Source organism: Mauremys mutica, chromosome 21 (assembly GCF_020497125.1).
Source record: "Mauremys mutica isolate MM-2020 ecotype Southern chromosome 21, ASM2049712v1, whole genome shotgun sequence".
NCBI classification, from domain to species: domain Eukaryota; kingdom Metazoa; phylum Chordata; order Testudines; family Geoemydidae; genus Mauremys; species Mauremys mutica.
In genome coordinates, this window is record NC_059092.1 from 16,137,093 (window position 1) to 16,163,997 (window position 26,905).

Genomic DNA, 26,905 nt, shown 5'->3' on the forward strand with positions numbered 1-26,905 from the left:
ACGAGCCAAGAATAGAACCGAGGTCTCTGGATTCACTCTCCAGTTCTGTCTCCATGGACCACTGAAAGGATTTTTAAAATCTAATTTACTTTTTACCACTTAAGCTGGTTGTTTCTGTTCTGCACTTCACCCAGCTTGAGTCACAGAAACCAGACAGTCCTGTTTCACCCGCTGTTTATAATCAATTTTGCTTTTCTAGTTCTCTGCTACACCAGATGTTCATGGTAGGGTCATAAACTTGCATGTTTAAAACAATTAATTGTGCACACGCACACACACACGCACCCTGCAATCATTTCTATTCCTGTTGCTGTTTGTCCTGCTTTAGCAAAAATCTCCATTTTAGGCTTAAAAGTGACTTAACCACTGTTGACTTAAGTGGGGGTGGGGGTGTATTTTTTGTTTTGTTTTAAGTTCCAGCCCTGAAATCAAGAATCTCAGTTGTCATGTAAAGAAGGAAGGTTCAGGGCCTCACAGTAGTGGAGAAAAGCTTGAACACATACACTGAGCATGCCCCAAATACCTGGAAACCAGAAGGTAAATAACCTCAATTTTATTTTATTTTTAAATTTATGATTTATAAGCCAAACTCGGGATTTTGGCTGCTAGCAAGCTTGTTCAACAGTCTGCCTCTCTAGGTACTTATATGACTCATCACCAGAGAATCAAATATTAACGAACCTACCCTTGTGACACACTTACAAGATAGGACAGTAGTGGGGATCCATTTTACAGCTCAAGAATAGTGCGACGGAGCTACGCTAGAAAGGCTTTGCCTGTACAGATATAGCTATTGTGGCAGAACACCCTAGCGGGGAGACGACACATATCAGCATAAAAAGGTCTTTGGCCAGTAGTTACGCCACCTCCTTAGGACTGGTTATACTGGTAAAAAAGACTCTTGACCTTGGCCCAAGGTCAGACAGGCAGCTTGTGTCAAATGCAGGAACGGAACCCAGTTCTGCTGAGCTCCCGTCCGCTGCTTTACTCACAACGGCATCCTTCTTCCTACCTTCCTTCTCTGCCTGCCCCCAAACATCCCGCTGTTCATATGAACATATGTCCAGTATGTTCCCAACCCCTGGGAGAATGGACGAGGTGGTGCCAGGGGACACAACTCGCTGTAGTCCACACTGTTGATTTTCACCATTGCAGTCCTTTCTCCCCCCTCTGATCAGGAAAATGCCCCAGCAGGGCAAAGATTTCTCTAAAACTGGGGTCCATAATGTAGTTTTAAGGGAGCTACCCAAGAGAGGTGACAGCTGAGCCTAGAGTGTGCGCCCTCAAGGGACCACAGAGGGGAAATACAAGTGGAGGTATCCCGACCTGTGACACGTGCTGTGCCCACACCACCTCGGTTTGTTAGATACAGTGCAGCTTCACCACCTTTTGTCATTTTCCCTGGCAAAATTAACCACCCGCTGCAGTAGTATAGTGGTGGGTGATGCTGTCCCTAGGCAAAAATTACACTGAGCTAGAGTGAATGCTGAGAGGACAGATCAATAATTTAGGATAAAACAACATTACAGGGTTATAATTGTCCTCAAAACAAGCATTTCAATGGAGGAGGCATATATAAGGGGAAGTAAATGTGGATAAATTGGAGAGAGTCCAGTGGAGGGCAACAAAAATGATTAGGGGGCTGGAGCACATGACTTATGAGGAGAGGCTGAGGGAACTGGGATTGTTTAGTCTGCAGAAGAGAAGAATGAGGGGGGATTTGATAGCTGCTTTCAACTACCTGAAAGGGGGTTCCAAAGAGGATGGATCTAGACTGTTCTCAGTGGTAGAAGATGACAGAACAAGGAGTAATGGTCTCAAGTTGCAGAGGGGGAGGTTTAGGTGGGACATTAGGAAAAACTTTTTCACTAGTAGGGTGGTGAAGAACTGGAATGGGTTACCTAGGGAGGTAGTGGAATCTCCTTCCTTAGAGGTTTTTAAGGTCAGGCTTGACAAAGCCCTGGCTGGGATGATTTAGTTGGGTTTGGTCCTGCTTTGAGCAGGGGGTTGGACTAGATGACCTCCTGAGGTCCCTTCCAACCCTGAGATTCTATGATTCTATGATAACCCCCCATTTATATATACAGTTTGCAGATCATGTGTCAGGGCCTTTCTTTTGAAGGCACCGTGATCTAGTGGGTAGGACACCAGACTGGAATGTCAGAGACATGAGCTCCAATTCACCTTCTAAACCATGGTCGCAGCCCAGCAGCGCAAGTTACTTCCCCTCTATTTACCCTCCCACCCGCTGTACATCTTATCTGCTTAGATTGACCTTGATCCTCATTATGAACAGTGCATAGCACAAGGGGGCCCCAATCGTGGTTGCAGCCAGTAGGCGCTGTCATAATACAAAGGATAATAATTCTGTGACTACAAGTGCCATCCCAGCGTTGCCTTGTTAGCCAAATAAAATATAGGATTAGGGTTGGCAGAATTCACTATATATAGTGACAAAGTTCCTCCTCTACCTTAGTGGGTCCTGCGCTTATTGGCGGATTTGCTCGCCTCACAGATTCACCCGGTGGGTCGGGAAACAGCCCAGAGACCTTCCCCTCTGGTAGAAGCCACAGTCCAGGTCAATTCCTCCTGTGTCTGATCAGGAGTTGGGAGGTTTGGGGAGAACCTGGGCCTGCCCTCTACTCCGGGTTCCAGCCCAAGGCCCTGTGGATTGCAGCTGTCTAGAGTGCCTCCTGGTACAGCAGTGCGACAGCTACAACTCCCTGGGCTACTTCCCCATGGCCTCCTCCCAACACCTTCTTTGTTCTCACAACCGGACCTTCCTCCTGATGTCTGATAACGCTTGTACTCCTCAGTCCTCCAGCAGGATGCCTACTCACTCTCAGCTTCTTGCACGCCTCTTGCTCCACACTTCCTCTCCCCTGGCTCCCTTTGGCCTGACTGGAGTGAGCCCTTGTATAGCATCAGAGGGGCCTTAATTAGAGTCAGGTGCTTAACAGCCTCACCTGACTCTTAGCAGGTTAATTGGAGTCAGGTGTTCTCATTAGCCTGGAGCAGCCCCTGCTCTGGTCACTCAGGGAACAGAAAACTGCTTATCCAGTGGCCAGGATATCTCCCTTCTACTACTCTGCTGTTCCCAGCTGGCCTGGGTCGATCACAATATATAATACATATAAATAAATTTTTGGTAATTTCAACAGATAATGTTCTTTTTTAAGTCTTTTGTCTATTTTTAATTTAAATTTTCAGTTGTGTAAAATTATGGGGGTTCAGCCTTTTATTTGTATCAATTAAACTTTTGACAGTTGCGGGAAATTATAGGGGGTCAGACAGTAATTATTGAACGACGCTAAACCTTGAGATTTAAAGAGTTAAAGCCCCAATTCTTGACGTCACATCAAAATAGACAAAGTAAATATGCATAAATCTAAGTCCAATACGTTCTCAGGCTGCACTTTTCATAACTTGCCTATCTGTATATTTCTACGACCACCAGTGGGAATATTTTTTTGTTCTTTGCATGCGTATGGTGAAATCAATGTTTACCGACATTTACTGATAAAAATCTAATCCTGCCCAGCCTAGATGTGATCTTTGTGTGTCTGTGGGGGGTCAATATTCATTTTTCTTGGGTTTATTTAGTCTCCCAGCCTGGTCTCCATAGAGTTGAACTATCCAGGCTGCGCCTGAGTTCTTAAGAGCTATTTGACCAAGAAAATAATTTACCTGAAAGCTTCAAGGAGTTCAGTTGCATCTGCTGAGTGTCCTGGCTCATCTCTCTTCACTTCTGAGTAATGTTGACTCAAGGCAAACCAGGAAAGACGTTTCCTACCCCCTTCCAACCATGTCATGCACCTGTTCTTCTGAAGATTAATAGTGGAAGCTGGGCACCTGTGACGTAAGAGCAATCCGTCAGTGGACAATCTCTCTTCTTTCTGCCTTTTTAAGGAAGGAAATACAGGTAGGGCAATGAAAAACTACCTAATACCATGCAGGGCAGATAGACTAAATAACCCACAACATCCTTCCAACCCTAATGCTTAAGATGACCAAAGGGGAAGCTGGGCGGCTCAGGGAATGGGTAACGGACAGGTTGCTGGCTCCCTAGTGTCCATCCAGAGCTGGTTTGGTTGTGGTGAATTGTGGGTGGGGGTCTCCCAATGGACTCACCACAAAAACACACAGCCGGCATGGCTGGCATGCGTGTCAGCCGTCTCAGCAGAGAGAGTGAAAGCTGAGCTGTACACTGGAGCTGGTTGGGAAATATTTTTTTCCTCCACCAAAAAAATTAGATGAAGAGGGGGGAAAAATCATTTTTGTCTAAGTTTTCCCATGGAAAAATCTCAATTTTGCAGCAAAATTCAGAATACAGAAGTATTTCAATTTGGAAATGCTGCCTCCTGGGAGTTGTAGTTTGGGTGCCTCATGTTCCCATTCGCCTCTATAGACCATGCTCCATGATCAAACTATATTTCCCTTGATGCAGCTCGTGCGGAGGGGAGGCAGTTGCATCATGGAAGACCACAGCTGTGGGAGATGTAATCTGGACAGGGAGTCTGACCCACTGAGGACTGAAGGTAACCAAACTACAACTCCCATGAGGCACTGGAGCAGCATATCCAAACGGAAATATTTCAGTTTTCAGCTGTTTGGCAACACGAGGTTTTCCACGGAAAGCAGAGACTTGGTGAAAAAAAATTTCCTTTTAGTTGAAAATCCAATTTTCCATCAAAAGCAGTTCAGACGGACGGGACCTGCCCTATGGCACCGTCAGCCCTAGAGGTGGTCCCCGAAAGGGGAGTTCCGCTGAGCTCAGCGATGTGGGCACCAATCAGGCTACGACCCTTTTATCTAAGAACGGGATTTTGCTCTCAATCCGCCACCGTTTGCAAACCTTAAAAACACTGAAGGACATTGCAAGGGGACATTGCACTGTGCAACTCCTGGGTGGCACGTGAACTGCCCGCTCGGGGAAGCTATCCCCCGGCGCCACCCCTCTTCCCTGTTCCCCCTCCCCTGCCAGAGCCCTGAGCCCCCCATCATGGCTGACAGCTGCCCCCGCCCCCAGCCCTGGGCCGCCGGAGGACCCCCAGTTCCAGAGCACTGAGCGGCATGGCCCCAGCGCCTCAGGCAGTGTAGCCCCAGCTGCAGGCTGCCCGAGCAACAGTTCCAGCCACCCCGAGTCCTGGGCCACAGCACGGCCACCCTACCCCCAGCCCGGGCCATGGGGGAAGTGCGGGAAGCAGGAGGGGGCCTGGTCGGACCATGGGCAGGGGAGGCTCAGCCTCCTTTGGCCTGCGATACTTGCCACCCAAGGCCCAACGTCTGCTGTTTTCCTTTTTTTAAAAACGGCTGGGGGTTACGAGAAAACCCTGCAAATTCTCATCTACTGCCACAATGGGGACCATGGGAGAATGGAAATAGAAAAATACCTAGATAAACGGAGGCATCCAAGATCATGTCGATACAGTATTTTTATGCTTCCTTGGTGATCTTCATCTCCTGGTGAACATTCAATCCTTCTCCACGGGCCACTGTTTCTGCTCTGCCTTTTTCTCTAAAATCGTGCACTGCAGATGGTGAGAGCAGTTTTTTTTACATCAGAGCCCTGCAGCTCTGCTGCGTGCTCTGTTCTTTCCCTGGCCCTGCCACCACTTGGAATTTATCTTTCCCCATTTTCGACCTACGGTGCATCTGTTTCTCATAAAAGCCCAAATTCATTTTTTTGCATGTGTGCTTTTTCCAGGTCCCCCGCACCCACGCCGCCTCACCGTTTCTGAATGAATTTCAGGGCTCATAAAAGTTGATAGCACTCGCTGCGAACAAGCCCGCTGCAAGCTTCCACTCTGCCGCTGCACTGGACCCTTGTTACGCTGCTTTAGCCCTGACCTCAGAGAGGCAAATTGTGCCAGGTTATGAACCAATGCGTATTTAGGAACAAAGCAAGACCACTATACACAGTTCACTCTGGAACTGAGCAATGCGCAAGCAACCTGTGGAACTCCTTGCCAGAGGATGTTGTGAAGGCCAAGATTATAACAGGGTTCAAAAAAGAGCTAGATAAATTCATGGACGATAGGTCCATCAACGGCTATTAGCCAGGATGGGCAGGGATGCTGTCTCTAGCCTCTGTGCGCCAGAAGCTGGGAATGGGCAACAGGGGGATGGATCACTTGATGATTCCCTGCTCTGTTCATTCCCTCTGGGGCACCTGGCATTGGCCACTGTCAGAAGACAGGATACTGGGCTAGATGGACCTTTGGTCTGACTCAGTATGGCCGTTCTTATATTCTTAAGCTTTGAACCCAAGCCGTCAGCAGTGAAAAGCTAGAGCACGTTCTGCCCCTGCACAAATCAGTTCTTCTCAGCTTCACATACCCCCTTTTGGTCTTTTCACCTTCCATTGCTTTGGTCATTTAGCCAAACTCTAGACAATGAGCATGAGCACTGCCTTACGCAGGATACATTTTCATGTCTGATGCACTGACCCAGGAAAACACCATTCAGATGCAGATAGCTGAGAAGCAGCGACATAAGAGGAAGGGGGTGAGGGGTGGAATTATATACATTTGCTGAGGTGGCCCAATAAAATGCCCCAGCTTGGCACTCAAAATGGAAAATGTCGCACTAGAGATGAGGCCAGGAAGGCGTCTCTCTCTTTGACGAGCCAGGTGCAATCAGGGAATATCTCCCAGTATTGTCAAGCCGCCAAAATCAGGAGATTGGCTTTACAAAAAAAATTGAGATTTCATTGGAACAATCAACATTGGGTTATTTTATTTGCCTTTTAGTTTCTGAAGCTCAAGGCATGCTTTCAAGTTTTTTTCTACTATCCTGAGGGCTAGGCACTTCCCTTTTTACAAAAATGAAAGCTGAGGTTCTTGTGAGGTTCTTGCAAATTCACATGACTCCAGGAGCTGGAGCTGTAACACCCACACACCAAGCAGCATGAGACTTGTGATGTAATCAGGAGAGTTGATCACTAGCATGCCTGAAGATCAGTGCTGGCATAACTAAGAGCAGAACCCAACCCCCATCTGTACACCGGGAGGAGATAAACTGAAAAGCACCAGCCCGAATCTGCCTGCAAGACGTGATGCTTTGGATTGCAATTTATATGTGGGTCTCACGCCCCCATCACCCGTCTAGAGGTGAGAGGTAGATGCAGCACCATCGCTAAAGGTGCTGAGGAGTATGTTAGAGAGAAGACCTGGAAGACTAACGTAAAAAGCATCCAGTGCTATGCACAGGGTTAGCCAGGTAGCCGTCCCTTCATCCTTTGAGTCTAAGACCTGCTTCTCCAAGAAGTCACAAGGTTGCTTTCAGGTTCTGTCTGATGCCGCAGATGCCCCGAGGAACAAACGAGAATGGCTCCACCCAGGCTCCACCGACATGGGCCCTGAGGCCCAGAACCCGTTCGCTGGAGGAGAGCCAGCTGCCCGATGCCACGGCACACACTTATTGCTGTTTGTTCTGCCGTTTGCTACCAGAAGCCGGGCGGTTTCCTCATTCCTTCCACACACGCGTTCCTCTGACGAGAGGCACCAGGCAGACAGCAAGCAAGGGGCAAACCTGGCAGGCTGCCGGCACAGAGCAGGATTTGAGGACATGGGATTACACCAGGCCTTCTTGGCCTCCTGAGCCTGCGGGCTCGCCTCAGCAGGAACCGCCTCAAAGGAGGACACGCTCTGAGAAGCCCAGGAAAGTGTCATGAGAAAAGGATGGCCAGGAGGGGAGGGGGAGAGTTGACCTGGATAGGGACAAGAGAGGGGAAATAATCTGAGCTTCCTTCTGCAGGCAAAGCCGCTCAGCCCAGACAGGGAATCCAAAGGAACAGCTGACGGAGCTGAATGCGCGCCGGGCGGCAGCCGTCACCGTGCGCTGCCTCTGTCAGGAGCTAAGTGGGACAGATCAGCCTTCGGGCTTGCTGCAGCACCTAGCGCGCGTGGCAGGCGGTTTGACTGCATGGAAGCTTCTCGTTCGTTTCCTCCTCGTGTAAGGCAGCTTAGAGACCACGGTGCCTGGGACTCCAAGGCCCAGAGGAGACACTTGCTTACAGGGAGCCGGTCACCCTCCTTCCCTTCCAACCCAACCAGGTTACACCCCAGATCTGCTTTGTTCTGAAGCTCCTACCCCAGCGTTGCGGTTTGCCCGGCTATCTGGGTATAAACCAGGGGGGGGCCAACCTGGGGCTCCGGAGCCACAGGCAGCTCCTTGTAGAGGCACCGACTCCGGGGCTGGAGCGACAGGCGCCAACTTTCCAGTGTGCCGGGCGGGGGGGGGGTGCTCACTGCTCACCCCTGGCTCTGCCACAGGCCCTGCCCCCACTCCACCCCTTCCCACCCCCCTCCCCTGAGCCTGCCCTGCCCTCGCTCCTCCCCCACCCCTGAGCCTCCTGCATACCACAAACCAGCTGATCGGGAGGTGCAGGGAGAGAGGGGGAGGCGCTGATCGTGGGGGGCTGCAGGTGGCCCACTGGTGACCTGACGTACAGGAGATTTTATAACCATTATCTCTGCACAGCTACAAGTATCGCTATTAAATCTCATTTAAAGCCAGTATTTAAATTATCACCCCTCACCCTGCCACAAAAACTCTTCTACTCACATCAGCAGGCAGGTGCTGGATTCCCGATGGACCTTCCATCCTCCAGCTCACAATTAACTCCTGCTCCCTGCCCCTCTCTGCCAGCAACAGCAGAAGACTTCTTAGGGCTAAGGCCATAAATATCCAGCCACACTTGAAAGTGAAAATAGGGTCAGATTCCCTGGCTGAGCCAGGAAACCTTTTACCACAAAGCACTCGGGAACGTAGGGACCAGCAAACTGGGTCTGTCTAATAATCATCTTTAGCTCTGATCTAGCCAATAGATCTCAAAGTGCTTTACAAAGGAGGGTAGTAGCATCAACCCTGTTTTACAGATGGGGAAACTGAGGCACAGAGGGGGGAGTGATTTGCCCAAGGTCACCTAGCAGCAGAGCTGAGAACAGAACCCCAAGTCTCATGTCCCAGTACAGGGCTTTACCCACAGGGCTGCTAGTCCAGCATCCGCTCTCTGAAACTGACCTATTGAGGTAGCGCTTAGGTGCCCCAGTCACAGACCAGGACCTCATTGCGCTAGGCCCTGCACAAACATTGAACAAAAGGACAATCTCTGCCCATGCTGAGGAGGAAAATGTGAAACTCTGCAGTGGCAGCTATGGAATAACCTGGGCACCCTGAAGAAGGATCTCCCTCTAACCCCCATTAATTAGCAGCTGGCTTATGGGATGAAGCTCTCTCACTGTCTCCTCTCCAATGGGGGCCTGAGGCTTGGCTGAAATTCTTGATACTAATACAAATACACGCTATAACCCCTTTCAAAATGAATAGATTCTTTGTTTATATAACTCTGGCTGTTCTTGTTAGCCATATAAACACCCAGCTCTTTTTTTAATTCTGCCTCACATATAACATGTGGCAATGAGTTCCACAGGCAAACTGTGAAAGGTATCTCCTTTCACACTTTTTGCATTTGTTCCCTTTCACAATTTCATCCAACATCCCTTTGCGTTTGGCTGATGAGGCGGCGTGAATGGCAGAGCCCACTTTGCTTTCCATAGATCATTTATTATGTTGTATCCCTTTGTCAGGTCTCCTCCCCATAGTAAACAGCCCTGGTCTTTTGAATCTCGATTTGTCCAGAAGTTTCCCACTCCACTTTGGACCGAAGTACATCATGCTTGAGTTGCTTGCGAGCACAACAGGTCAAAGGCTGGTTGTTCCTAAGAGAAATTGCTGGAAAGAATAACAGGCACAGTGTTGCTATCCCCTCAATTGCTAGCACAGCACGGGATACCAGTAGAAGACGTTTCCAGTCTCATCATCATCACCACCACCACCACCACCACCACTCCCATAACCACTCCCATAACCACATTGGTTGTTGGGGCACCATCACTGATGAGCAATCAGCCAATTGTCTCCACTCCTAACGATTGTGCGTCAGTGCTTGAGTCTCGGCGAAGTCCATTCCTGTCCACTCTTTTATGTTGTCAATCCATCTCTTCTTCTGTCTACCTCTTCTTCTCTTCCCCTCTACTGTCCCTTGGAGGATGATCTTGGATAGGCCAGATGATCTTGTTACATGGCCATACCACTTCAGCATGTGCTTCTTCACAGTCGGCGGGAGGTCTTCATATGACCCAGTGCATTGGGTGACGATGTTGCGGACCTCTTCATTAGTGACGTGGTTGAAGTAGGAGATGCCCAGGAATTTATGGATGTCTCTCATATCTCTACTACCTGTATTTTCAGTTCAAGTTTTGCTGTCAAGGTCCACGTCTCGCACGCATACAGAAAAATGGAGATGTCTCGCACACATTGGTCATGGACCCTTCCAGTCTACAGCACAGAAAAAACCTTCTCCTTGGGGAGGATCAAACCACTTGTGAGAGTGAGAGACAGCACAAGAGAGATGACTGCTCCTGCTCCACATGCCAAGTATTTCCCCCCAGTACCATCGCTCTGAGTTGGTGCAGTCCCGTGGCATTACAGTCTGGAAGCACGCAACACGCACGGTCACTTCTCGCTACCGCCAGACAGGCTTAAGAGCATTAACATGCACAACAGCGGAGAAGCAAGGAAGTGCACGAGGATAATCAAAGGGCTTTATACTTTCCTTGTGAGAAAGACTCAGAAATTGCTACATTTTTAGATCACCATTACACTGAATAACCAGATACCTTTCCCACGCAAAGCACTCTGTAACTCAAAAGATTTCCCCCTCTTTCCTTCCCATATACCCCCTTCTCAACAGCTCATGTCTCATTCCCCATCTTCCTATTCAGGTCATCAGGACAGGATGCTAAGGCGGGTGTGTGGGGGGGAAGGCACAGCGAAGAGAAATAAACTCTTGATCCTCCCCTCCTGGCAAATGATTCCTATTGTGCACGCGTCATAATACAAATACATGTACTACACTGTAATTTCAGTGTGGTTGTAATCTTCCACCCTGACGACCCGTGCCCCCTTCTACTCTGAAACCCCTTCCAAAAAAAGAAGCTAATAGAATCATCCAGATCAAAATCCGTGCCCAGGCAGAGTTTCCCTGAAAAGAGAGAAGTCCACTAAGGTCTTCACGATGCTATTGACTTTACATGGAAGGTGCCCAGAGACCACGGTGGTGGGCAGCAGCGAATACGCCTAAGATCTTTGACACGTGTAAATACCATTAATTCGTGTAACTGGCAGCTCTTCTGTAAAACCCGAGGCCCCGATCTGGAAAGGTATTTGGGCACCTAAATACCTTTGATTGCAATGGGAGTTGGCTGCCTGAATCCATTGGAGGATCTGGGCCCGAGGGACTCAATATCACCCGTCTGGTTTCATTCTCAGGAGATGTGTAGGTTTAATCATTAGAACTGACACGGTGCTTTTCATCCGTAGATCTCTCAAAGGCAAATCAGTGTCATCACCCCTGTTTTACTGATGGGGAAACTGAGGGACAGAGAAGGGAAACAGCTGCCCCAAGACAGTACAATAAATCAGTGCCAGTCTGGAGCAGAACCCAGGCATCCTGGTACCCTTTCCACTGGGCACCACTGCAGCCCATTGATGAGTTAACCAACCTATTAACCGCTCCGGAGATCCTCACTTTTGCACCAGAAAAAGTTTGCTGTTAACAGGGACCGAACAAACGAGAAAACAGGATAATCCCATCGCTCACCATGTCCATTTCCACTCCCCTATTACTGGGCCAAGCCTGTGCTACCACCGGCGTTCCAATAGTCCCTAGTTCCTGGCGTATGCAAACCTTTTATTCCTAACTATCTCCTTCTAAAAGAGGCTCATTCACAACCCATAGTCCAGCAAGTGACCATTTCACCGGAGTGACAAGGTGCGGGAGGGAATCTCTTTTATCGGACCAACTTCTGTTAGTTAAAAAGACAACCTTTCAAGCTTCCCCGGAGCTCTTCACGTCTGTGTAGCACCAAAGCTCGTCTCTTTCATCACCAGAAGTTGGGCCAATAAAATACATTATCTCATCCACCTTGTCTCTAAAATAGCCTGGGACCGACATGACTACAACACCACTACAAACAATTATGTCCGATTAGCAGCCATAAAGAAGCCAGCTGGCCTATTTAGTCCAACCTAAGGCTCTCCGTCATTAAAGGCAGCTTTCTGTTTAACATCATTAGGCAGGAGTTTTCAAACGCCGCCTGTGACAAGCTCACCTGGTGCTGGTCATATTAGCATCTCGGAGTGATATTGATCAGTTTCTCCAGACTCATTAACGGAAATATTGAAAAAACGGGGAGAACTAGGATCTTAATTCATAGCTGTTCAGGCCAGCCCTTCCAATACACAGATGTCAAATCCACTGCCTCCTATAGCAGTCTGCACAGTTTAGATGTTAGGAAGTCAGATTTATTGTCAGAAACATGCCATAAGAGGTGTTTACAAGGAAATATTTCCAGCCATTACAATACACCAGATTAATTTTTTTTTTAAGAGTACAAGTAGCATTACATCCTCCCCAGCGCTCAGAGAAGCTTTTTGGAACTTACTAGCTGGCGAGATTTCTTGGCATCTCAGAATCTAGCTATTTTCTCTGTACATCACTGTCACCCCAGTGTATTTAAATCAATATGGGGTATCTATTAGTGGTAAGGAGGCAGTGTGCATACAGCTAGACTGGGACTCAACAGATGTGGGTTCTGGTCCTAGCTTTGCCCCTGGCCTGCTGGAGGATGCTGAGCAAGTCACTTCACCTCCTTGAGCCTCAGTTTTCCCATCTATAAAATGGGGATAATGATGCTGACCTGCTGTGTAAAGCACTTGGCGATCGACTGATCGAAAGCTCTGTATAAGATCGAGGGATTATTACGACTACTGGAAGCAGTTTTCTTTCAGCAGCAAAGTTGCCCTCTTGCAAATCATTATGGCTCCAAACCTACCATCAGATGCAAGGGTCTTTCTGCTCGGATCCGATTGCGGGATTGGGGCCCAATATCGCAATGAAATGACATCAGTAGAACCGATTTTTAAAAAGTCAAGATTTTGGCCACAATTTTTTGCAAACTTTTTCGATTTTTAATGAAAGCGTGGCTGTTTTTTTATCAACTGGTGGCTAAAATAAAATTCTAAATTTTGCGATTTAGATGAAATGTTTTAACAACAACATTCTTTGTGAAAGTCCTTCGGCCTTTTTCAACCAGTTCTAGTGACCCATCGGTGCATCTCGGCCACTTCCGCCAGATGGAAGCTGCTCCACCACTCTCAGAAGCTACTGGAAGTTGAGACATTCAGATGCTACGCTGATTAATAGGGCCATGAATACCTTCATTAATGCAATCGTGCGGGCTCTTGGCATAGGAGGGGCATAGTTCAATCGCTGCTGCAGCTGGGAGCAAGGACTCTGAGAGGAAGAATGACCCAGAGGTTAGGGTACTGCCAGAGACACAGGTTAGGTTCCCTGTTCTGCCCGTGTTACCTTGGACTCACGGGTTCTTGGTCCCTCAGCTGTCAAACGGGGATCAGAGCACGCCCAGGGTGTTTGAGGATAAATACAGTAAGAAGATTTTTTTGAAGTACTCAAATATAATAGTAATGGGGGTCACTTCAGTACTTGAGATAAAGCAACAGGTCTGGAGCCTTAAAGAGTCATGACTTTGTTATCTGCTTTGAAATAAATCAGTGGCCACGCCACCAACCATTGTCCCATTCCTCCAGGAGATACAACGGCTTACCATTCCTCTGCTTCCTGGAGCGTAGCCAGCTTGAAAGCCTTTGACCCCGACCCTGGGGTCCTTCGCCACTTCTTTTTTAAGGGTCCTGCTCAAAAGCCATTTGCAAATTCAAGTTCAGTTTGTTCATCTTTCGTGAACTCCTAACTCGCCCTACGCAGTTCAGCAAGTTAGAGAGGCCACTGCTGGCTTAGCCTTGGGCAGATGGGGATAACAGGCAGTGTGCTCCAGGCACTGGACTATGATTCAGAAGACCTGGCTCCTATTCCTGGCTCTGCCCTGAACAGGTGGGACCTTGGGCAACTGGATTCTGATTTATCCATTTGCATTATAAACGCTTTGGAGGCAGGGACAGTCTCATGTCCTGGGTCACCCATACATGATAAATCATCACTTCACCTCTATTTTCCCCCATCAGGTATAATGGATATTTACCTTCTTTGTAAAGCACCGTTAGGGACCAGGATGTAGGTGGTGTGGCCTAGTAGTCAGGGCTAGTGGGCGGAGCAGGCGTCCAGGCTGGGGAATGAAGCCAAGGGTCAGCACCAGAGTCAGGGTGAGAAGTCAGAGGCCGGGCTCAGAGCCAGGGCTGGTGGTGGAGGATTAGAGATGAGGTGCAAGGGCAGGAGGAGAGGCAAGGACCAGGAACGGAGCAGGAACACAGTGGGAACAGGAGCAAAGGCAGGCGCCAGGAGTGGGGCTGGACTCAGGAATAGGGCTGAGTGCAGGAAGCTGGTACAAGCAGGGTCCCAGGCAGCCACAACAGGAAACCCTCTGTTGCTCGGACAAACTTCCCGTGCCTCCTCCTGGCTTAAATAGCGTAGTTGGACCAATCAGTGGAGCTGGGCAATTCTCCAATCAGCGCGCCCGTGGGTGGTGCTTTGGTAGGGTTGCCAACCCTCCAGGATTGCCCTGGCGTCTCCAGGAATCAAAGATTCATCTTTAATTAAAGATTGTGTCATGTGATGAAATCTCCAGGAATACATCCATCCAAAATTGGCAACCCTACGCTTTGGCTGGGGCTGTCGTCCCGGTAGCTTCTCCGCCCAGCAGGTGTCAGTGGGCATTGGGTGGAGGCCAGGAGGCAGCAGCTGTCTGGGCACTTCCACACCAGGGTTCGAGAGCCGGGACACCACAAGCACTTTGAGCGCTCTGGACGAGCCGTGCTAGATAGGAGCTAGTTACTATAATTACTAGCCTGGGCCCTGGTTCTCCTCATTATCCCATTGGTACAGAGGTTCTGCTATTGTCCAGCCTCAGACATCGCGAGTCAGCAAATTATTCTCATAATCAAAAGCCAGGTAAGAAGAATCTCCTGTGACAGACCCTCAGGTGGCGTAAATCCGTGTCAGTGCCCTTGAAGTCAATGGGGCGGATCCCCAGCCACTGCCAACAAGCATAGCACCACTGTAGTCACGGGAGCTACACCGGTTGAGGCGCTGGCTTCCCAGAGATCATAGAAAGACCTTGCATTTCGGCAGCCCCTTTGCAAGGCAAGAGGGATTCATGCAAACGGACCAGCTCACGGGACCGACCTACCTGCACGTTCCGTACAGCTGATCTCATTAAAGGAAACAGGAATTAGTTTTGTTTGCTTTGACGGTTTCAATCTGCAAGACCCGGCGCCTCTCAGAAGTGCAATACCTTCCTTATTAGACAGCCGGCAGAAAACGAGGCACTGCGAAATGTCTTCATTACACAGCCGCGCCGGCTAAAGTACATTAATTTGATAAAAGATAATCAAGCCCTCCGGAGCCCAGCTAACAATGTAACGCTGAGCAGCTGCTGCCGGAGCCTGGCTCAGAGAGAATCCTGATCAGGCCGTGAACTGCTTGGTCTGACCGTAAAGGGTGCGGACAAGGGGCCAGGTGCGTCCCTCTGGCTCTCGCGTTCACTTAAAACCTCTTCGTTTCAGGGCTGCCCCAATGTCAACAAAGCCACTGGAAAGACCCATGGACTGGAGTGAGCTTTGAATAAGATGGTAACCTTGAATGGGCTTTGGATTGGGCCTTTCATGCACCCTTATTAGACAAAATTAAACCTTGCATCCTCCACTTTGCTCTGTCTTAACGACAGAGTCCCAGCCCAGGGAGGCTAAAGGTTCTAACGGGCTAGAGACCATGTCTGGTGTCTTTACTCCTGCCTCGGGGGGATGATCCCTTGGTTCCACACCTGCTGAACTCAACTCGATGGGCAATTTCTAGTCATCGATCAAGAACGTTCTCAAGTGCAAAGGCAGCTGATGGCTGTGTCAGATATAATAATGAAAAACATTGCTATATAGATGCCGGTCAGGTCTATATAACAGGCTCTGGGAACGTTTCCTAGTTTAGAATCACAAAATTGGGGCCAAAAGGATGGGCTTGTGGTTAAGGCATCAGGCTGGGACTCAGGTGGCCGGGGTCAAGTTCTTGGCTCTGCCTGTGGGATCGTGGCCAAGTCACTTAGGGCCAGATTTTCAAGAGCTCAGGTCCCATTTCTGCACCAAAATAGGTGACCACATTTTTCAAGACAGCACAGCACGTTGGGTGTGGGACTCTTGAAAATCTGGGCATAAGCTTCCCAGTAGGAGATGCCTAAATGGAGCCAGTGCTCTTGGGAAAATCTGGCCCCAAAGGTGGGTGCCGAGTCCTTGAAATTCTAATTTTGCCACACCTCAGCTCCCCCACTGTACAATTCCCCACTTCACAAGGGGGTTGTGAAGATCATTCCATTCCTGACTGTGAGGCCCTCGGATACCCTAGGAATGGGGGAGGGGGTGTCACATACATGCACAGACAGGGACCTGCACTGAAGGCCATTTCTCATGATGGAAGGGATAGCCCAGTGGTTAGAGCATTAGCCCACTAAACCCAGGGTTGTGAGTTCAGTCCTTGAGGGGGCAAAAAAATAGTTGGGGATTGGTCCTGCTTTGAGCAGGGGGTTGGACTAGATACCTCCTGAGGTCCCTTCCAACCCTGATATTCTATTAGTCTATGCAGGGTTTCTTGCTTAAGCCTGGTCTACACTAGGCGTTTAAATCGGTTTTAGGAGCGTAAAACCGATTTAACGCCACAACCGTCCACACTAGGAGGCACCTTATATCGATTTTAATGGCTCTTTAAATCGGTTTCTGTACTCCTCCCCGACGAGAGGAGTAGCGCTAATATCGGGATTAACATATCGGAATAGGGTTAGTGTGGCCGCAAATCGACGGTATTGGCCTCCGGGAGCTATCCCACAGTGCACCACTGACCGCTCTGGACAGCATTCTGAACTCGGATGCACTGGCCAGGTAGACAGGAAAAGCCCCGCGAACTTTTGAAATTCATTTCCTGCTTCCCCAGCGTGGAGAGCTCATCATCACAGGTGACCACGCACAGCTCATCAGCACAGTTAACAATGCAGTCTCCTGAGAATCGTAAAAGAGCCCCAGCATGGACTGCATGGGAGGTACTGGATCTGATCGCTATATGGGGAGAGGATTCAGTGCTAACAGAACTGCGTTCCAAAAGACGAAATGAAAAAGTATTTGAAAGAATTTCTAAGGCTATGACGGATAAAGGCCACAGCAGGGACTCAGTGCAGTGCAGAGTGAAAGTTAAGGAGCTCAGACAAGCCTACCAGAAAACCAAAGAAGCAAACGGAAGGTCCGGGGCAGGTCGAAAAACATGCCGCTTCTATGCTGAGCTGCATGCAATTTTAGGGGGCTGCGCCACAAGTACCCCACCCCTGATCGTGGATTCCGAGGTGGGGGTTGTAATCTCTGCCATGGCTGAGGATTATGCAGACGGGGAAGATGAAGATGAAGAAGAGGAGGACGACCTAGCAGAGAGCACACAGCACTCCGTGAGCCCCAACAGCCAGGAGCTTTTTATCACCCTGACGGAACCACCCTCCTCCCAGCCCTCACAAGCAACTATCCCAGACAATGACGCCATGGAAGGGAGCTCTGGTGAGTGTACCTTTGCAAATAGCAAACATTGGTTTTTAAGCAAGCGTTTTTTAATGATTGATTTGCCCTGAGGACTTGGGATGCATTCGCAGACAGTATAGTTACTTAGAAAAGTTTGTTAACATGTCCTGGGATTGAGAGGAAATCCTCCAGGGACATCTCGATGAAGCGCTCCTGTAGGTACTCCAGAAGCCTTTGCAGAAGGTTTCTGGGCAAGGCAGCCTTGTTCCGCCCACCATGGTAGGACACTTTACCACGCCATGCATGTAGCAAGTAATCAGGTATCATTGAGTGGCAAAGCATAGCAGCGTATGGTCCCGGTGACTGCTGGCATTCAAGAAGCATCCGTTCTTTATCTTGTTGTGTTATCCTCAGCAAAGTGATATCGTTCAGGATAACCTGGTTAAAAATCAGGAATTTAAGTAAGGGGGGTGGCCATTTTTCTAATGGGTTCGTGGACTGCAGCAGCTTAAAAAAAAACCTTTCCTGCACGTAGCGAAGCGGGGGGAGGGGAGGAGTGAAATGCCGAGGATCTTTTTTGTGTTTGGTCACCGGCGATCTTCCCCAAGCTACCAGCCACGCAGTGGGTGGGGGGTGGGAAGGTTGTTGATTAGCAGGGAGCTAGCGTGGTATTAGCCATGCGTTGGGGGGGAGGGGTAAATCACTACAGAAGCCGAAAGACAGTGGCTTACCATGGCCGCATGCAAGCTGAATTCTGATGCCTGGACCTGTGTCTGTGAGATCTGTAACTCCAGAGCTCCAAGCACTCACTATTAAGATGAAAAATGTGACCTTGTAGGGAAATCACATGTGCTAGGTGAATAGTGCTGTTCACTGTGAGAGAGTATAACCATTGTTCTGTAAAATGTATCTTTCTAAATATTTATCTTCCTCATGCAGCTGCAAATTTTTCAACCATCCCTCCTCCATCCCAAAGGCTAGCACAGATAAGGCGGAGGAAAAAGAAATCGCGAGATGAGATGTTCTCGGATATTATGGAAGTTACACGCAATGAAAGAGCTCATCTGAATGAGTGGAAGGACGTGGTATCAAATTACAGGAAAGAGGCCAGTGAACGTGAGGACAGGAGGGATGAACGTGAGGACAGGAGGGACAACCGAGATGAGAAGTGGCGGCAGGAAGATCAGCGGTGGCGGGATGCAACTCTGGGGCTGCTGCGTGATCAAACTGACGTGCTCCGGCGTCTGGTGGAGCTTCAGGAACGGCAGCAGGATCACAGAGTGCCGCTGCAGCCCTTGTGTAACCACCCTCAACCCTCACCATGTTCCATATCCTCCTCACCCAGACGTGTAAGAACGCGTGGGGGGAGGCTCCGTGCACCCGCCCACTCCACCCCCGTGGACAGCCCAACAAGAAGGCTGTCGTTAATGTGAAATTTTTAATGGCCTTCTCCATCCTTCCTATCCTCCTCCCAAACCACACCCTTACTTCTCTCCCTCTTTTTATAATGAATTAATAAAGAATTCATGATTTTTAAACGAGAGTGACTTTATTTGCATAAGTAAGCTGTACTCGAAGGGGGAGGGTGAGTTGCTTACAGGGAATGAGTCAATCAAGGGGGGTGGGTGTTCATCAACAAACACAGCAGTCACACTGTACCCTGGCCATTGATGAAGCTCCTTTTCAAAGCTTCTCTGATGAGCACCGCTTCCTGGTGTGCTCTTCTAATCTCCCTGGTGTCTGGCTGCGCGTAATCAGCGGCCAGGTGATTTGCCTCAGCCTCCCACCCCGCCATAAAGGTCTCCCCCTTACTCTCACAGAGATTGTGGAGAATACAGCAAGCAGCAATAACATAGGGGACATTGGTTTGGCTGAGGTCTGAGCGAGTCAGTAATGTGCGCCAGCGCGCCTTTAAACGGCCAAATGCACATTCCACCACCATTCTGCACTTGCTCAGCCTGTAATTGAACAGATCCTGACCACTGTCCAGGCTGCCTGTGTATGGCTTCATGAGCCATGGCATCAAGGGGTAGGCTGGGTCCCCCAGGATAACGACAGGCATTTCAACATCCCCAACTGTTATTTTCTGGTCTGGGAAGTAATTCCCTTGCTGCAGCCGTTTAAACAGAGTAGTGCTTCTGAATACGCGAGCGTCATGAACCCTCCCTGGCCATCCCACGTGGATGTTTGTGAAACGTCCCTTGTGATCCACCAGTGCTTGCAGCACCATTGAAAAGTACCCCTTCCGGTTTACGTACTGGGTGCCCTGGTGCTGCGGTGCCAAGATAGGGATATGGGTTCCATCTATCGCCCCCCCACAGTTAGGGAATCCCAGTGCAGCAAAGCCATCCACTATGGCCTGCACGTTTCCCAGAGTCACAACCTTTCGTAGCAGCAGCTTTGTGATTGCTTTGGCTACTTGCATCACAGCAGCCCCCACAGTAGATTTTCCAACTCCAAATTGATTCCCGACTGACCGGTAGCTGTCTGGCGTTGCAAGCTTCCACAGGGCTATCGCCACTCGCTTCTCTACTGTGAGGGCTGCTCTCATCTTGGTATTATGGCGTTTCAGGGCAGGGGCAAGCAAGTCACAAAGTTCCATGAAAGTGCCCTTACGCATGCGAAAGTTTCGCAGCCACTGGGAATCGTCCCACACCTGCAACACAATGCGGTCCCACCAGTCAGTGCTTGTTTCCCGGGCCCAAAATCTGCGTTCAATGGATAGAATCTGCCCCATTACCATCAGGATCTCCAAAGCGCCGGGGCCCGCGGTTTGAGAGAATTCTGTGTCTACGTCCTCATCACTGTCATCGCCGCGCTGCCGTATCAGCCTCCTCCTCGACTCGGTTCGAAGGTCCTGGTTCACCATATACTGCACAAGAGTGTGCGAGGCGTTTAAAACATCCACGATTGCGGTATTGAGCTGAGCAGGGTCCATGTTTGCTGTGCTATGGCATCTGCACAGTTCACCAAGCAAAAAAGGCGCGAAACGCTTGTCTGCTGCTTTCAGGGAGGGAGGGGTGAGGCTGTGCCCAGAACCACCCGCGACAATGATTTTTGCCCCATCAGGCACTGGGATCTAAACCCGGAAATGCCAAGGGGCGGGGGAAGCTGCGGGAACTATGGGATAGCTACGGGATAGCTACCCACAGTGCAACGCTCCAGAAATCGACGCTAGCCTCGGACCGCGGACGCACACCACCGAATTAATGTGCTTAGTGTGGCCGCGCGCACTCGATTTTATAAAATCTGTTTTACAAAACCGGTTTATGCAAATTCGGAATAGTCCCGTAGTGTAGACGTAGTGTCATCCCTGGGGAGTTGTCAAAAGGCTGCTCCTCAGCAGATTTGCTAGGGCAGCAGCAGGTCAAGGCTACGACAGCACTTGCACCTTCAGGCTGAAGTTTGTGGGAGTTGCGGCAGCATTTTGTAGAAGATGGTTCGCCTGCAGACCCATTGCAAAGGCATGGATGGGGTGGCAAGTGTCTGGTTTTCGACCGATGGGTGGGGGGAGGAGGGGGGGGGACGGGGCCTCGAGGTAAGAGGCAGGGTCTTGAGGGAAGAGGCAGGGCAGGGGAGGTTCTGGTGCTCAGTGTCCGGTTTTCACAAAATGGAAAGTTGGCCACCCTAGGATGAGCCGCAAATTCCTCCCCCCGCGCTCTGCTCAGAGTTCTAGTCACCTTTGGCGTTACATGTAGCTACAGCAGGTACACCATTTCCAGGCAGAACTACGACTTTCAAGGGGTCCTTTTAAAGGCCCCAGCAACACATCACCGAATCCAGCAAGAAACAGGCCCTTGCATATTCTGCATGGCCAGCACAGATTTTTCTGCAATTCACTCAGCTCGTTTCATTGTGTTTTAAATCGCCTGGATGGTTCTATGAATGACGCAGCCCTTTGGTTTCTGGCAGGTTGATCAGAATCCACTGCTCGTTGCACACCAAACATCACAAGCTTTCCTTTGTGGCAGCAACTGGTTGGTGGGGACGAGGTTGGTATTGCAGGAGAACCAGGTGCTGCCTTCAGGTGAGGAACACACAGCTGGCCAAGAGCTGGGCCATGCTATGATTGTCACACATGACTGGGGATTTGGAGTGTCTGGTTTGAGACAGGTTGAAAGAGCTTGATTTTCAGAGCATGATGAGCAAGCCCTCTCTGAACACTAGACTTCTCTAAGATGCCACCACTTGGACCACTCACAGATTGAGCCATCAGAAATCACGAGTCACGTTTCAGAAGTTTGGCCCCACAGCCTCAAAAGTATTTAGACACCTAACTCCCCTTGATTGCTACAGGGGTTAGGTGCTTAAATACCTGGCCCATGTTGAAGAGAGATGTAGGAGATTTAAAAAAATAAATAAATACTCACACTGATGCCGTAAGGTAAGGATCCATCCCCATGTTCCTTCAAGGGAGCTGTGCTTATTTACACCAATGGAGGATCTGGCCCCAAGACTGGCCCAAACCTCCCCAGAATCCATGAACTAACCACGCTTCTGTATGTGACAACAGCTGAGACGCAGGAAAACTTATTAAGAAAAGGCTGTGCAAAAAAAAAATAATAATAAATACATGCAGATTTGATGTCTAATTAGAAAAATACTAGGAAATTGGTGTAAGCCGGATAATCTCTTTTCTGACAGTGCCGGCCAAGCTGTCCCATTTCAAGGATGAATAGCTGGGAATATAAATCTGATAATTGCAATGCTGAAAATGAAAATCAAATTGAAGCCATCAGAGGATCCTATTTTAAATTGATTTAGTCCTCGGACAAAATTTCCATCTTCCCCTGTCCAGGATTCCTCTAGAGCAGACGGCTGGATGGAGCAAGCTGTCGTTAATGGTGGAGACACACTGCAGCTGGATGAATTATCCTGCTTAAAGATTCTCTGCTTTCTGCTGCCTCTTCCCAGGACCAGGGTTCCACACAGTCCCAGCTGGTTAACCACCAAGCGCAGTCCAACTGGCATGTTTGGATGGTACCAAATCAACGATTTTCAGAATTTTATTTCTTGCAGGAAATTTCAAAAGTTCAGCTTTGCGTTCCAGCTTGGGGAAGAGGAGACCCCCAGTCTACAGGCCACCAGAGCAGTGTTTCATCCCAGGCAGAGCAGGGACCTGACACCAGGTCTCCCACGTCCCAAGCTCGTGGCCCGAACCACCAGCACGTACGTGCGTGCACACAAAGTTCTGTTTTCACAAAGGCATTCAAAAGATTTTGGTTTTGATCTAATGCTGCAACTGGGTAACAGAACCGTCTCCCTCCGGCCAGATCAGCTAATTGACTCTTTGGGTCTCTTCCTCCTCTCCTCCTGACCAGCAGCATAGTGGACAAAGACTGAAAGACCAATTTCAGCTCCAATGCATCACTACAATCCTATCCACTACATGGAGGAAGGATTTGGCAGATTTTGCAATAGAGTATGGCAGCAAATGTTGATCATATTAAACCACCTCAAGGTTTAGTGCAGAGACATTTTAAATCAGCACTGAACCATGGCCGGCCAAGCTGGGAACCGGAGTTTGATTCTCTCACCAGCTGGTCTTCTAGCTATAAAGGCAGCACCATTCAATCCCTGAGCATGGGGGCATGATCCTGAGTTCTGCCAACAACAACAAGCAGCAGCTCCTTGGGGGTCCCATCCAGTCCTCTGCCCAGTCCGAAGAAAGATCACGACAACCCAGGATGGAGGACCAGGAAACAAAAGAATTTGTTGAGGGAGAGGAAAGAATATTTTAGAGCTCTGGAAGTCTTTGGTAATGACCCCTGACAGCCACTGGGTTACAACCCCTCCCCACCACCCCCATCCCCACTCCTGCACCTTCCAAGCCAACCTGGGTCAAAGCACAGTTGCGAGCAGAAACCACATTTAAACTGGTGGTTTGGGCCGAGTTTCACCTTGACTTGCTGGTATCATTCCACCTACACATTCAAGGGGGTGCATGACCTTGCTCAGATCAGCAGCCCAAACAGAACGTGTTGCGTGAACCCTGAGAATTTAAACCACCGTGTCCCATGCTCTAGAAGCTCAGCCTGTAGCAGATTGGACGATCGGATTTTTCGGCAGTACTCCTACGTCACATAGATGCAAGTCCTGCCGGAGGTCAGTCTCCAGCTGTCTCTCAGAGGACGACGACCATGGAGCGGGAGGTACAATTTCCGGTTCACGCCGACACGCTCGAGATAGCATGCTAAAAATAGCAGCGTCAAAGCCACGGTGCGGGCAGTCAAGCTGCCTCAAGGGGATCCCATCTGAGCTCTGGGCATGTGCGCAGGGCAGCTAGCCACTCCTGCCACCAGCGCGATTGTTAGCATGCAGCTCAGAACGAGCGTACAGGTCCCTACAGACAACACTTCCAGCTCCAGCCTAGACACGCTCGTGGGCACTTTTGAAAACCTCCCCCTGGAACATGCGTCTGAAGAATGCAGCACTTCCCCTGTAAGTGCCCGGCCACCACGGTGCTCAGGGAAGACCCATGTCTGGCCCGATTGCGGTCTCTGGACAGCTGTCAGGGCTGACGCTCCTGCAGAGCAGAGCGGGTAGGCTGGACGCCCGACATTTGACCTCAGGAATTATTCAGAGAACAAGCAGGGTGGTGCGTGCCAGAGGAGCACGCGGCATTTGCATTTCTTGAGAAGGCGTCTTCCTGCAGACTGAAGGTTGGCACCAAGGCAGCTTCAATCAGAAATCGCTCTCCCAACCCCACTCCTCCATGTCAATATTCCTTCACTCATCCCTTCCCCTGCCCACCCTCGGGCAGATTAAAGTGAACCTAAAACATCAGTTCAACAGAAGGATCCCGTGGGACTGGGAAACCCAGCCGTTCCCACCAGCTCCTGTGCCCAACTGTCCTCAGGGGCTTGCTCCTGTCAGGGGGGAGACAGTCAGGGAGCGTAGGGCAGGTGCAGGAAGCCACCAGATATGTCTTGTAACCTCTCCATTCATTCTCAGGCCTCCCACGCCAGCTGTGCTATGCAAACAAGACGGGGAGGAAGGATGGTATCTGGGTTTGGCTCGAGAGATCTGGGTTCAGAGATCTAAGTCACTTAGGCTGAAATCTTCAAAGATCCTTTGGCTCCTAACTCCCACTGAATCCAATGAGCCTAACTAGCTTTGCGCCTCTTCCCCCACCCTCTGCCTGTCCTGTCTGCATAGGTGGCACAATCGTCACAATAGAACCTGGTCTCAACTGGACCTCTAGGTGCTGCCACAGTGCAAATGACAACCCAAGGGACTGGCACAGTGTCTTTGAAGGGGACCCCATGGTCCCCTCCCTTCCCGTTTGAAGGCTGCGCTGTATTTCTGGACCTCAGACTACAGCGGGCTGCCAGAGGCATTCGAATGGGACTGAGCTAGAGTCGGGCCGCCAGGACTCCATCCGAGCCGGGATTCATTCCCGTTTCGGAAGGTTCGCCCATTGGCTGCTGCACCCAGAGGGTATTGGTATTGCAGAGAAGAACTGAGATGTCACCCTGAGCTTCAGCTACGGGGGTGGGAGCAACACTTTGAAAGGAACAGGACTGTAGCTTCCTGCAGGATTGTTCGGCGCTGTTCCCCTGAAGAACAAAAGGACAGAACCCCAGCTAATATAAATCCGGGTCACCCCACTGAAATCAACAGAGCTATGCTGATGTACCCCCACTAACTAGCAGGCCCAGAGCCTTTAAAATGCTAAGCTGTGATCTCCCCTAGAACAGCTCCTCCATACATGCACCCCAAAAGCTACCCATGTTTCCACATTGTCTGCTCCCCCTTTTCCTCCCGGGATCTCTGCTGCCAGACATGTCGCTGATGGCAGCTGCCCCTGGAGCCTTCTTGGGTGGGGTGAAGACAGAAGGGTCGAGTGTCTGCAGTCACTGGTTGGGGATAGCTGGATTCTCCCTGTGTATGGGGCTGAGCGCCGCTGAGCCCCCAGCCCCGCTAGCTGGGAAGAGTGGAATCTCCTATCCCGTTGCAGCTTTGCTGGGCGAGGAGAGAGCTGCCGCCGCGGTCGGTGGTCTCACCTCTTGCAAGAAGGCAGCCAGCTTGTCGGGAGGCAGAGGCTGAAGGTCCTGCGAGGTTTATAGACGGAGGGTGTGGGAAACACGTGGCTGCCCTGCGGTGTGCGTCCAACAAAGGGGGCAGGCGGAGGCCGTTTAGACTCCCCAAGCTCCACAGCTCGTTAAGTAACGAGCCCTCGCTAAGTCTCTTAGAAGCGAAACCCATTCAGTGAAGAGGTTTGTTGGTTTGTCCCGATCCTTGGCTTCCGTTCCAAAGACCTGAGTCGCCAGCCACCAGGGCTACGCTGAAGGCTTTCGTGCCCACAGGCCGCACCAAAAACGGCATTTCAGGGTTTGCAATGATAACTATTGACGGCGGGTACCTCCAACAGCGCAGAATCTCTGCTGAGGGCGCCAATTCTAGCACCATCGTTAGTGACAAAGCGGTAGATTACTCCCAACCTGGGCGCTGGTTCTCATCAAGAGTTCATTTGTGTGTGTGGGGCGGGGGACTTCTCCCCACGCCCCCCCATGTGCCTTCCAGATCTTTGGGCCTGGCTAGAGATCAAGCCGGGGGCAACTGCTCTGACCCAAGCCACGCAGAACTCCCAGAAGCTCAGGGAACTGCGTCCCTTCCCAGCACACCTCGCTGCCCAGACACCAGAGCCAGCGCGGCGCCCGTCCCATCATCCACACTAGTCGCGACAGGGGGGCCGACAGCGACGGGCCTGAAAACAGCAGCTCAGCGCCACAGAGCTCTCAGAGGAGGATCCCCATCCAGCTGGAAAACACACAGGCGGGGTGGTGGCAACCAACATGGAGGAATTTGGCAAGACAAAGCGTAACAACCGCCTTCTTCACACAAAGCCCCTGCTGGGGATCTCCAGTCACCACAAGGACGTAGGTGGTTGGATTTATCCCAGAGAGAACCTCTAGTATCATCAGCCCCCATTCCCCGCTTCCAGTTTTGCAGATGACCAGGTCATCCACACACCACACCGGGCACACAGGCTACGGCCTTCGCCTCTGAAACAGCAGGTCCTTGCTGTCCGAGCTAAAGGAAACCCTCCGTCAGCCATAGCAGGGCTCTGTGATGGAGACGGCCGCACCTCGCTAGGGCTCAAGCATTCGCACTGATGGGATAGGGGTCGACTTGGCAGGCCTGGAGCCTGGAATTCTGTGCCAACAGAGTCAATGACAAAGCAAGCTCCCGCAGCGTGCTCCCCGTTGCCAAGGTGGACCCAGTCCCCTCTGCTCAGGGCTGAAGGGACAAGGCGATCACACCGGACCAGCTGGAGAGGAGTAACTCGAGTGTAGTCAGCTTGAATGAACTCTGC

The 26,905-nt window shown here is 50.3% G+C and overlaps 1 protein-coding gene across 1 annotated transcript in view; it reads right to left on the reverse strand.

Annotated features, from left to right (window-relative positions):
- Positions 1 to 3,827, reverse strand: part of ACTL8 (actin like 8) — a 104,372-nt gene extending 100,545 nt beyond the window's left edge. Inside the window, exon 1 of the mRNA XM_044996121.1 lies at positions 3,688 to 3,827. Coding sequence (XP_044852056.1) covers positions 3,688 to 3,812 — 125 coding nt within the window. The 5' untranslated portion in view covers positions 3,813 to 3,827. The remainder of the gene's footprint in view (positions 1 to 3,687) is intronic.
- Positions 3,828 to 26,905: the final 23,078 nt, after the last annotated feature.